Here is a 13,044-nt window from a genome sequence, read left to right on the forward strand (position 1 = left end):
CTTTGTGTCTATATAAATGTCAATACCATATTGTCTCATTATTTAAGTTTTGAAATTGGTAGTAGAAGTCTTACAACTCTATCCTTCTTTTTCAAGATTGCTGTGGCTATTTTAGGTCCCTTGAAATTCTACATGGTTTTTAAAGTTAACTTGACAGTTTCCACAAGGAAGCTAGCTACGATTCTGGTAAGGTGTTAAATCTGCAGATCAATTTCAGATAGTATTACCATATTGACAATATTAAGTTTTCTGGTCTATGAACATAGGATATTTTTGATTTTATTTAGATCCACTTTATTTCCACAATATTTTGTAGTTTTCAGAGCATAAGTCTGCTCCTAATTTTTTATTCTTTCTGATGCTATAGTAAATGGAAATATTTTCTTAATTTCACTTTTGGATTGTTTATTAAAACATGCAGAAACAGAAATTAATTTTGTATATTAATCTTGTATGTAAAAAGTATGTATATATTGCTAGATTGATACAGTTTGCTGGTATTTTTTTAAAGATTTGTGCATTTATATTTATTAGATATATTATAGTTTTTTTCTTGTGATATCTTTGCCTGGTTTAATATGTATAATACAGGCCTTATAATTAATTTGGAAGTGTTTCCTCATCTTTTACATTTTGAACATGTTTGTGAAGAATTGATATAGTTCTTCTTTAAGTATTTGGCAGAATTTACTATTGGAAACATCTGGGTCTGAGCTTGTCTTTGTGGGTAGTTTGTAGTTACTAATTTAATCTCTTTATATGTTATAGGTCTATTCAGATTGTCTACTTCATTCTGATTAGCTTCTGTAGTTTGTGCCTTTGAAGAAATTTGTACAGTCCATAAGTTATCTAATTTATATAATTTTTCTAATAATACAGTTATTAATAAATTTCTTTATAATACTTTTAATTTTTTAAAATGAGAGTAACATTTTCCTCTCCTTCATTTCTGAGGCTAGTAATGAGTCATCTTTCTTTTTTCTTTGGTCAATCTAGCTAAAATTTTTCTGATTTTAAAGATGTTTTCAAAGAACCAAATTTTGGTTTCACTGCTTTCCTCTATTGTTTTAAAATCTCTATGTCATTAGTTTATACTTTGATTTTATTATCTTCTTTCTGTTTGCCTTAGGCTTAGGTTGTTCTTCCCTTTTCAGTGTGTACAGTGTAAAATTAGACTACTGATTCAAGATCTTTATTTTTTTAATTTAAGCATTTACAACTATAAATTTCCCTCTGCACATGCCTTTGCTACTTCCAAAAAGGTCTGGCATAATGTGTTCTAATTCCTATTCGGCCTGAAACTATTTCTTCTTATTCTTTTGATTTCTTCTTTGACTCATGGGTTATTTAGAAGGGTATTATTTAATTTCCACATATTTGTGAGTTTCCCAGTCTTCTTTCTGTTATTGATTTCTAGGTTCATTCCATGGTAGTTGAAGGACTATGCTGTATTATTTCTATCCTGACTACACTTTCTTGAACAACACGATTGATTACAGCATGAGGCTATGATCTGGTTTGTCCATAAAAATTCTATTTCAATAGATAAAGACTTAAGAGGTTAAGGAATTTAATCCTGTTCCTTTGGTTAGGATTCTTCTGCACTCCAAAGTGAGAAGGGCCCCTGATCTCACAGCTATTGGTGTGGCCCCTAAGTGTGGACCTGCCCTTGATCCAGCATTGACCTAGAACAGAAGCAGAGGCCATAGAGAGAATGGCTCCTTGTTACAATCCTGAAGTCTTTTACTTTTCTGCTTCTTAGAGAAAATTATAATTGCATCAGGTAAATTTTGCATTTTACTGATGCTTTTCTATTTTTTTCTCCCTATAGTACTCTTTCCATTCCTTACCCCAGTTTTTGAAGCATTAAATATATTTGTGTTTCCGAAAGACGTTATGAATTTTTTAAAAAAATCCATTGAAAGGATAAAAGAAAGTCGACTCCAAGATAAACAAAAGGTAAAATCTGGTGGTGGTTACTTAATTCGGGGGTCTGTATACAGATAGTTTGTGAACTTAATCTGTATTTTTAAAGGAAAATAGAGAACTGACGTTTACAGGAGGAGTGTTTTGACACTTTGGCAGGAATGAATAAGGAGGAGGTTGGGAAGAAGATATGAGAATAAGTGAGACAGAGCAATTGAAATTTAATAATAGGTATAAAAATTAGTATATCATGGCATAGTATTGAGAAACACCTTACCACTTCCCCTCACTTCAATAAATTATCACAGGATAAAAATTGCTGTTTAAAAATTACTTTACAAATAATATAATTGCCTCAGATCTTAGATTGAAAAGGAATCATTTAAAGTCAAAGCCTGTTATTTTACTCATCATCTAGTGGAAGGTATTACCACATTACTGAAATATAGTCTATTTTAAATTAGAGCCCTCTCATGGCCAGGAGTGGGCAGGGGTCTTCTCTGGACATAAAGACTTCAAGCTGCCTGACATGGGTTTGCCATCATAAGCCCTGGAAACTACCTCAATGATGCCTACAGGTCAAGGAGGCAGGACTGGGTGTCCACCTGTTACTAAAGATTGTATAGAGTTTGGGGAATGTGGAGCACTTGAAGATGCTGCCACAAAAACTAATAAAAAGTTCTGAAAATGACAGGAGATTAATCTATGTGGCCATTGGTTAAGAATGAAAGCAAGAAGAAAAATAACATTGAAGTCCAGGACTTCTTCCTAAACAAGCAAGTAAGATTGGAAAAGCAGCAGGCAATTCTCAGGCAGAAAGCTGTGTCCAAAACCCAGAGAAGCTAAGGATCAGGGAGGACAATGACCAATACATAATTAGACACATTAGTATAGCTGAATTTCTATCAGGGAAACATCCTGGTCTCCAAGGTCTTACATGGATGCTTTTGTTCACTGGGGACTCAAGCAACACCTGCTAGATTCTGGACTTCAAAGGTCCATATTCTCAGAAGGGAGTTTGGGGATTGCATTCCTAATTTACTTCTGACTTCACAAGTCACTTGCTGTCACTGAAATTTCTCTTTCTGCTTCCAGCACCGAATAGATTTACTTCAGCTGATGATCGACTCCCAAAACTCCAAAGAAACAGAGTCCCATAAAGGTAACCAAGAAGGGTTTCCAGGGACTTCTGATAGGAAAGCCCCAAGGGAGAGGCTTGTTGTGAAAATGCACAGGAAGATGAGAATTTCTGCCACATTGTAGAATGACAAACATTCAGACATGGGCAGAGCCATTTAGCTATATTCAAAGCTAAATGTTTTTGAACAACCCTGAACTATGTTCAGCCCTGAATAAGCCTGTTATGCCCAGAAGTCAGCTGGTTTCTGTGGATCACCTACATGAGAACTAACGTCAGGTCTCAGGCTCCTCCAGATCCACACAGTATCAATAAGGGTGATTTTAACTGGAAATACTGGGTAAAAATGTGTTCACCAACTTAATCTACTATAAAATATTATTTGCTTTTTGTAATAAGTAATTTGTAGGGAAAATATTTGTGTATGCGTGACTATCCTGTTTCTCTTTAATCTAATACCTACTCATTTTATCATCCAGCAATGGTTTTGACTGAAACCATTATTACTAAGATGCTGCAATATGATAACCATGGTCAATTTCAAACCACCAAGTCAGACAACCATCTCACAAAAGTCCTGAATATGTAACAATTTATTCTAGAGCACAGGGGTAGACTAGCTCTAGCACAGCACTCTAAATATGTGTTTGTCTACCTCTATTTCCCTTTCTCTTTGCTATCTATCTATGTATCTATTCTAGTACAACTTTCTGTGATGAAGGAAATTGTCTTTCATTTTCCTCCTCAATATAGTAATCACTACACACATGTGGCTACTCAGCACTGGCATGTGGCTAAGGCCAGTAAAGGAAAATTTAAATTGTATTTAATTATAATTAATTTAAATAAAAATTTAAATAGCCATATGTGGTTAGTTGCTACTGCATTAGACAGCAGAACTCCAATCTCTGAGATTATAGTCCAATTTCAATTCAGTATCATGGGGTTCATTATAACTCAACAAAAGAATTTGATAGTTAAATTGACCCACAGCAGCATCACAGAAATCACTACTCTGTAGACCTGTTCCACACTCATTTTGTATTGTTCTTAGTTATGAATTACATGGATAGCACAGAAACCAAATGTATTATTTCAGTGGTCCAGGTGTCTAAATGTCTTAATTTGGTCTGAATCAAACAGATCAGTGCCTGATCTTGTTCAATTTCTCTCAGGAGAGAAATCAAGAGGGAGGCTTACTTATAATTGCAAGGGCTATTTGATGAGCATGAAGGAGAGCACAGAAAGGGCCATGGACTATGAAGAGGACATCAGGCCATGACTGAATAAGCAATACTAATTCTGCTTACTAGATCCTATTCTTCTATATTTCATGCTGACCAGTGTCCTTCCATAGACGCTTTCTTTCTTTTGCTATTTTAAAGCCATTCATTAGAATATGGTCAGTCACCACCCCTCCAGCTTTCTATCTCTGTAGTTTCTTTATATCCTGAGATCATCCACATGAAGACTTGTGCCCCAGGACTTCTAGTAGCTGATGCCTCTCAGAGGTATAACCATACTCCTCAGGCTGGGGTGTGCACCCAAATCACCATGTCTCCTGAAAGTTCAGATATTCATTCTATAATTCTAGGGTGGTGTTTGAAATTCTGCATTTCTAATAAGCTCCCAGATGCTGCTGGTGCTGCTGGTGCTGCTGATCCATGGACCACACTTTGAGCAGCAAGACTTTATCTGTAGCCCAATATTATTCCCTAAATTCCCTCAGACATGTTCAGAGGAAAGATCCACTCACATTCCCTATAATTTAAGCCTTAATATTGCAAACTCCCTCAAAAATTGAGTTTACGTCTGATTCACTTCTGATTTCACAAGTAGAGAAGAGAGGGAGAATGCTATCCCATATTTTACCCCTAACTAAAGTATTTTTGTGATTATCCAAAGTGCATACCTAGAACCCTGAGTACGTGAGATAGAAATGCTCTCTCTAGAAACTGCACATCTGTATTGGTGACGGGGATGACATAATGAGGAGTGGATAGTCTACAACCATATAGACCTTGGGACAAACCAAATTAAAGCAAGTTTGCCTTTTTTTCTACCTCTATAAGATAGCCATCAGATTAAAACCACCCCCATTGTGACTCAGAGTTACTTTTCCATTTTTGTCTCTAAAAATTTGGAAGCTCATTAGACTTTTCTTCCTCTAAACTGTGATGTTCCACATTAACAGGATTTACCTAAAATGTCTTTCCTTTCAGTTCTGTCTGATCTGGAGCTTGTGGCCCAGTCAATTATCTTCATTTTTGCTGGCTACGAGACCACCAGCAGTGCTCTTTCCTTCCTTATGTATGAACTGGCCACACACCCTGATGTCCAGCAGAAACTGCAGGATGAGATTGATGCAGCTTTGCCCAATAAGGTGAATGGATAAGGAGTGAGAATGTGACGCCTTCTCAAGAATGCCTGCTCACCACTTCCTAGGAGGGGTTTTGCAAAAATGGTTAGCAATGAATGGTTCTTCCATAAGCCCTAATTAAGAAGGATTTCAAGAGGAAAACAAAGGGAGAAACATGCTGCTTGTAGAAATATAAGATCTTTTTAAAACAGTACTCATCCTGGTGCATCCATTATTAGTTACCAAAATAATACCAAGTAAAAAAAATCTATAAAATTTCAGTGACATCTATCAGTAAGCATATACTGCTCATATGTCTGAATAGTTAACTTAGCAGGCAGTGGCTGTGCCTGGCCTTGGGCATGCTGGGCAAGTGGACCCAGCTCTGCCCACAACTGTCTCATGCTGCAGCCATGGGGCTAGTGGTAAAGAATCCAAGTAGAAACCAGGGTGTCTGGCTCCTGGGGAATCTCTTAAACTCTACACAATTGCCTCCAAATACAACACTTAGTGTTAGAGATGTATCCCCCATACTGTTTTCAGATCTCTATGCAGTTGGGATTCTTTATCGTGTGAAGAAACCTTGGCCTCTGTTGCTGGCAAGGCTGGTCTGGGACTGAGGTGAACACAAAGGGATCTTCTTCAGAGCTACAGTGAAGCTCTAACCAATAAGTGGGAGACTATTGGTTCCAGCAGGAGGATGGGGCAGAGTGTGCAATTTCTATCCTCTTCATAACTTTTACTAGAATTGATATTGTTTTCCCTGAAAACATGTAATTGCAACCTTCTTTTATCATATTTGTATTAGAAAGGGACTAATTTATCTCCAAATTATTTATAGTATTAATACTAGTGTTTTTATATAATATAGCATTTCTCGCTACATTATTCATATTTACATTTACACATGTAAAATAAAAAGAGATACCAAGGAGGTCTGCAACAAAAAACTTCATATGGAATAGGGTATTTGCTCTCTTTATGCTCTCATCTCATTTCAGATGTGTGGTCTCTCTTTTGTAAGATAAAAATGACATTGGCATATTTTACTTTATTTTACTGGTTATACTCCATTAATCATATGTCATTCACATGAAACAATAGATAGTATTACATGGTGATGCTCAGGATTTCAGTCCCTGGGTAGGAGATGGCCCTGCAGGTCTCCCACATCCAGAATATCTCCACATGTCTTCATGGGACCCTGAGCAGGACAGACACGATAGTTATTAAAATGCCTGGTAGAGGCAAAAGTCACTTATCAATGTGTTTCTTTCAATCCCCTAACACTTCAGTAGTACTAAATAGACTGCCTTGATGGTCAAGACAAAGTCTCCATGTATTCAAATCTGTTTATTTCTTCCCAGACACCTGCCACCTATGATGCCATGGTACAGATGGAGTATCTTGACATGGTGGTAAATGAAACTCTCAGATTATTCCCAATTGCTGGAAGACTTGAAAGGGCCTGTAAGAAAGACACTGAAATAAATGGGGTATTCATTCCCAAAGGAGCAATTGTGATGATACCAACCTATGCCCTTCACCGAGACCCAAAGCACTGGACAGAGCCTGAGGAGTTCCGCCCTGAAAGGTATGAAGTACTTGGGAGAGGGAGCCCACTCTGACATAGGCTGTTTTCAGCATATTCTGACATCTCTTAATATACATGACATCATATGATTGCACAATGATTTGCTTATAACTCTTTATTTGTATTAATTTTTATCACAAAAGTGACCTTGTCGTTCCAATTTTAGTATATGTGCTGCCAAAGCGAGCTCAGTGACCCTTGTCAATCTCTACAAATCATAGACTAGAAAAAGGAAAACTATAACTACCCACAGTCACAACATTGTAAGATAATCCTCATTAATATATGGTCTTGTATACATTTCTCTATGCCACATATTAAAAAAGAAATTTGAGACAGAATCTCATTCTGTTGCCCAAGCTAGACTACAGTGATGTCATCATAGCTCACTGCAACCACAAACTCCTGATCTCAAGGGATTCTCCTGCCTTGGCCTCCCAAGTAGCTGGAACTATAGCTATGCATCAGCACACCTAGCTAATTTTTATATTTTTGGTAAAGATGGAGTCTTTCTCTTGCTGAGGAAGGTCTCCAACTCCTGGCCTCAAGCAAAACTCCCACCTCAGCTTCCCAAAGTGCTAGGATTACAGATGTGAGTCACTACATCCAGCCAATATATGTTTGTATCTATTTTAAAACTACATTGGCATAAAATTTCATTTGTCTTTGATCTGTTGCTTCCTTTATTTAAGAGTAAACTATAAGCTATCTATTATATTTTTATTATTAATATGTATTTTAGGTATGCATATACTATAACTTGGGCATATTACTGTTTTCAGTTTTTCTGTGCTCTTCCTTTTAGTTATCTGAATTTACCACCAACTTTAGGAATTGTTTTCACATTTCATTTCAGTCAACATTGGTAGTTGTTTCTCAAGGGTGATTGTAAAAGTATAGGCTAAATTCCTGGGAAGTCTTGGTCCTAGATGGTTCAAGTTACCTCATTGAGGACACAGAAGAGCACAGGTCTTGACAGGACAGGATCGGTGTCTACAGTCCTGTGGCAGCTCCCTTATCCTCTTAGTAGTTAGTGATTCTTCCAAAGCAAAGTCATCAGCTCTCTGGGTATCTCAGACATTCTTCTTTCATGGTGTCTTGAGCTTGCTCTTCTTGGAATTCAGAGCCAAAGTCAGGCTTTGGGCACAGTTTATATTCTGCAAGTAGTTGATTCTTTTGCATTATTGCATTGCTAAGCAAAATTTAGAATAAAGTTTTTCAGGCACTGAATGCAGAAGCCTGGGATCTACTTTTATTGACACCCTCACTGCAATCCTGTTGAAGGCAGGGACCTTGTTTTGGTGGCTTTGGTGTCCCTCAGATGAGCATGAAGTCCTAATGCTTGTTGAAAGAGTAGGCCACAATTGACCAAGACTCTGATTTTCTGGATCAAGCTCTTTGCTTTTTCCTCCAGCTCCACCCTTCCATATCTTTTAGCTTCAGGAATATGAAATAAAAGAATTTATAAGATTCTTTTATAAATAAATAAAAGAATATGAAATAAAAGAATTTATAAGATTCTTTTATAAATAAATAAAAGAATATGAAATAAAAGATTTATTCAGTCACCAAGAAGTCTGTATGTCAGAGACTGGGCCAGCCTGTGGGAAATCCAAATGCTTGAAAAAAATCTGTATTATGGAGAATGGTCGCCATATGTACAAGTATTTTCTATAGAAAAAGTCCGTAGAGTACTTTTCATCCAGATTTACGTGTTCTCCCTTGCCCCAAGCACCATCAAACCGTGTCAGCCGCCTAATCCAAACACCAGCTCCCAGGTTCTTTTGAAGCAATCGCCCATGAAAATTTCAGAATATTCTCAAAAACATGATGACTTTTTTCAAAACACACAACCACAAAACAACATTTTGTCTGTAACACAATTAAATATGAAAAAAATATACTTGAAATAAACAGGTGTCTAATGGTACTTCAAGGCTTTTAATGCCTAGTAGGGAAAAATATCCAAGAAATTGATGATATTACAGTAGGGTAGTAACCTATGCCCAAGAAAATTTTGTGACTTAATTAATTATTTTTGGAGGGCAGAGGAAGAGCGGGTAAAAGCAAGACAGAAAAAGTATAGGAAGAGGAGGAAGGGAAGGAAGAGGAAGCAGATAAAAATAGAAGAGAGGAGAAAAGAGAAGAGAAAAAAAAGGAAAGAAAAAAATAACAATTTAAATAGTATGAGGCATATTCTCCTGCTCTTTCCTCAATGTGCCCATGACCAGCATAAGGCAGAGGTGGGGTATGAACCTACTTTCCTTCAATCACTCTTATTTCCTATGTGCCTATTAGAGTGTGAACATATCACAACCCTAAATATAATTTTAGTATTTAAAGATAAATTTTCTTTTACATAATATTCCTCTCATCTCTCCAAGATTGAAAACTTCTACAAGGTAAAGAAGATAGTGAAAAGAATCAGTAGATTATGATTCTCACAGCAAAGTAATAATAGCAAGACTTCAATGACCAGCCACAAATGTGTCCTACATCTACCTGGCTGGAAAGATCTGTGTAAGAACCCTTAAAGTGTAGCTCTTATGGCTGATATGTTTCCTTAGTTTGTTTTTAATCTTCTATGATGGATCCAGGTTCAGCAAGAAGAATAAGGACAGCATAGATCCTTACACATATATGCCCTTTGGATCTGGGCCCCGAAACTGCATTGGCATGAGGTTTGCTCTCATGAACATGAAACTTGCTCTTGTCAGAATCCTGAAGAACTTCTCCTTCAAGCCTTGTAAAGAAACACAGGTCAGTAAAATTATAAATGTTTGACTGAGTATGTTTTGTAACTGAAGGATTGGAAGTAAATATTCTTTCTCATTTATCTTTTAATAATGGGCTCTATGGGCCAAAGAAATACATGGACACATGTGAGCTCTAAGGGTGCTTCATCTCTGCAGGTTTAAACCTGTAGCTTTCTAAATACCAAGCTACAGAAAATCACCTGGACTCAATGCAGATTAGCGTGACATGAGTACATGCAGTCTCTGAACTCCAGCACAGTTTTCAGTCAAGTCTCCTGGAGATGGGAAGGGCTGTTCACAGTCATGCAGGGCAGTACTGACTCCTCATGACTGTCAAGTGCTGCTCCCTCCACCAGAACCACAGCAGCTTTCTAATGACAAGGGTTGTCAGCTAGGGCTCTACATTGGAATCACTGGGGGGATCTAAAACTTCATGATGCCTGAGTCATCTAGAAATTCTATAATAATTTGCACAGAATGTGGCTTTAAATGTCTTCCTACTATTTCTCATGTGAAGCCCAGGTTGAGAATCACTGATTTAAGGCATTTCTGCCAGACAAGAAGGATTCCCTCAGTCCAGGGCCCTCCTGTTTATCCTCACCTCACCCACCCTACCCCAGAATACTTGGGCTCCTTTTGAGCCCAATAACAACTCTGTGACTGTTCTTCTCTCTCTCCTCCTTATTCTGTTCTCATTCCTCCAGGGCCCATGCAGGGCTCTGCTATTGTTTACCACAATAACAGAAATTAGTGTTATTCCCATCTAATTTCATACTTTGCTTTTTAATCATCAAGTTTGTTCTTTATGTTTTTTCTATATGTAAGAATCTCTCCTCCCGGTCCCCTTGAAAATATTACCTCAATGGGGTCTTGTAAGGGACATTGTCCATTGCAAGCATTCAGTAAATGCTTAAGGAATAATTTGGAGATGACTTGGGGGGTTGGGATGTAAATTTTAATCCACTGAATTTTAAAATTTTACATGTGACATTTGTGTGTCTTGTGCATGTGTGTGAGTCTAGGTCTCGTGAAAATATGTTCATGCCATTTGAAATTTTAAAATAATGTCTTACATTTTCATAGAAAGATTTATATCTTTCATCTGAAGACCTTTACAGAAAAGTTGTCATTAATTCATATCAACCAAAGCACAATGAGTCTTATTTATAGGATTCATACCTTAAATACACAGCTCCTCCCCTTAAGTAGGTTTTCAGCATGTGAGAGGAGGAAGATAGACATGGTTTCCATCTTATTTTTGCCTTTGGACTGCTGTGTAGTTGCCCATTAAGTGTGTACTCAGGATGCTCAGGCCTGAGAAAGAACTGGCCTGTTTCTCTCCTGAGATGGAGAAGATACTCCCTGGCAAGTTCCCAGGCATCTGCAGGCTGGCACTTCTCAATCTCCAAGACAATCTTCTTGACTCTCACTCAACTGTGATTAGAAAGTTACTCTGTTGGCGGCTCTCCCAACAATATAGTTATGAAACCAGTGGGAATGGGGCTAAAAGTATTAGTCAAAACATTTTGAGATTTGATAATTTTCCCATTTGCACTACATTTGGAAACCAAGAGATTTAGAAAACCAAAGCATAATGCTTCCTGAAGGCCTTTTCTCATCAGGATATTGGACAGTTTCAGCTGGGAGGAGTTACAAGACTTTTTTCAAAGTCGAGAACTTCCCCTACAATTGAAATGTCTAATGCCTACTCAAGATTACCTTGTAAGTTTCAACATACATAATTAACTTTAGATGGCTTTTTATACCATTATGCTTAAGAAAAAACTCATCCTTTATATTTTAAATTTAAATCATAAAATCCATAGGCCAACAAAAATTTATCTCAGGTCTGGTACAAAATACATGCTCAATAAATATTTTGGGGGATGAACAGATGGATGAATGCTTACTACCCAATATTGACACTGTTGTAGAATAAGCATAAAGAATCCAAAAAATGTGATGTTAACAGAAATTAATTTATGGCTTTCATATGAAAGCTATAACCCAGTTATAACCTAAGAAAATGGGGAAGGGGGGAGGGAGGAAAAGGAGGAGGGAGGATGGGCAGAGGGAGGGTGATTGGTGGGATTATACCTACGGTGCCTCTTACAAGGGTACATGTGAAACTTAGTAAATGTAGAATATAAATGTCTTGGGCGGCGCCTGTGGCTCAAAGGGGTAGGGTGCCGGTCCCATATGCCGGAGGTGGTGGGTTCAAACCCAGCCCTGACCAAAAAAAAAAAAAAGAATATAAATGTCTTAACACAATAACTAAGAAAATGCCAGGAAGACTATGCTAACCAGTGTGATGAAAATATGTCAAATGGTCTATAAAATCAGTGTATGGTGCCCCGTGATTGCATTAATGTACACAGCTATGATTTAATAATAAATTTAAAAATATATATATATTATATATGTTTGCAAAGCATTATTGCCTTTAATTTATATTTTCTACTTTACTTGTGTCTTTTCTTGTTTTACTGCATTTATTGCTTCTCAATACTCTGTTTAACTGTTGCAGATCCCCCTGAAATTAAGCAAAAAAGGAATTCTTCAACCAGAAAAACCCATTGTTCTGAAGATTGAGTCAAGAGATGGGACCACAAAGGGAGCCTGACTTTCCCTTTGAACTTCTGCACTGTTTTTCTAAAAAGCTGTGTCCCAGAAAACAATAGACCCCAATTTTCTTTGATAATAAAACCCAAAAATGAAGATGAGCTTAACCTAGTGGACTTGAAGAATGAAAATGGATTCTGTGTGTTCACTGAGCTCTTTCAGTATCTATGTAGAGGATTGTATATCGTGTAACATAAAGGAAGCATTGAAACCAGTGTCAGATGCGTGGACTTTGCTTCTAGGAGATCTGTCCTCAGAGGATGATTTCCACCCAACCCCAGTTAGTATCATCAATTCCTCAGCTCTGAGCAGAGAATAAACATTTCTCAACAATTTTATAAATAATTTTTGCTGGAAATTAAATTATTTTTGTGACTCTAATAGTAACATTATATCCCATGTTCCATTAGTAATATTCTATACTGTTTTACACTGAGAAGGTCAATAAAAACCTCTTTTAAAAATATTGTCTGACTCCTTCATGTACTTTATCTAAAGTAGTAAATCTAAAGAAGTAAATCATTGAGAACTGGAAAAAATATTTTAGATCATTATAATCACTGGCTCTATGAGACCTTTCTAGGGCTCCAATATGACTATTAAGATAGGTGAGTTATAACTCTACTGTGACTTTGCCCATTGCTTAGAA

General features: G+C 37.0%; 1 protein-coding gene across 1 annotated transcript in view; it reads left to right on the forward strand.

The window, feature by feature from the left end:
* LOC128561596 (cytochrome P450 3A4-like) overlaps positions 1–12,862 on the forward strand; it is a 29,495-nt gene extending 16,633 nt beyond the window's left edge. The window contains exons 8-13 of the mRNA XM_053556037.1: positions 1,832–1,959; positions 3,022–3,088; positions 5,287–5,447; positions 6,791–7,017; positions 9,615–9,777; positions 12,301–12,862. Coding sequence (XP_053412012.1) covers positions 1,832–1,959; positions 3,022–3,088; positions 5,287–5,447; positions 6,791–7,017; positions 9,615–9,777; positions 12,301–12,396 — 842 coding nt within the window. The 3' untranslated portion in view covers positions 12,397–12,862. The remainder of the gene's footprint in view (positions 1–1,831; positions 1,960–3,021; positions 3,089–5,286; positions 5,448–6,790; positions 7,018–9,614; positions 9,778–12,300) is intronic.
* The last annotated feature ends 182 nt before the right edge of the window (positions 12,863–13,044 follow it).

The sequence above is a fragment of the Nycticebus coucang genome, chromosome 12, assembly GCF_027406575.1.
Source record: "Nycticebus coucang isolate mNycCou1 chromosome 12, mNycCou1.pri, whole genome shotgun sequence".
Lineage (NCBI taxonomy): Eukaryota > Metazoa > Chordata > Mammalia > Primates > Lorisidae > Nycticebus > Nycticebus coucang.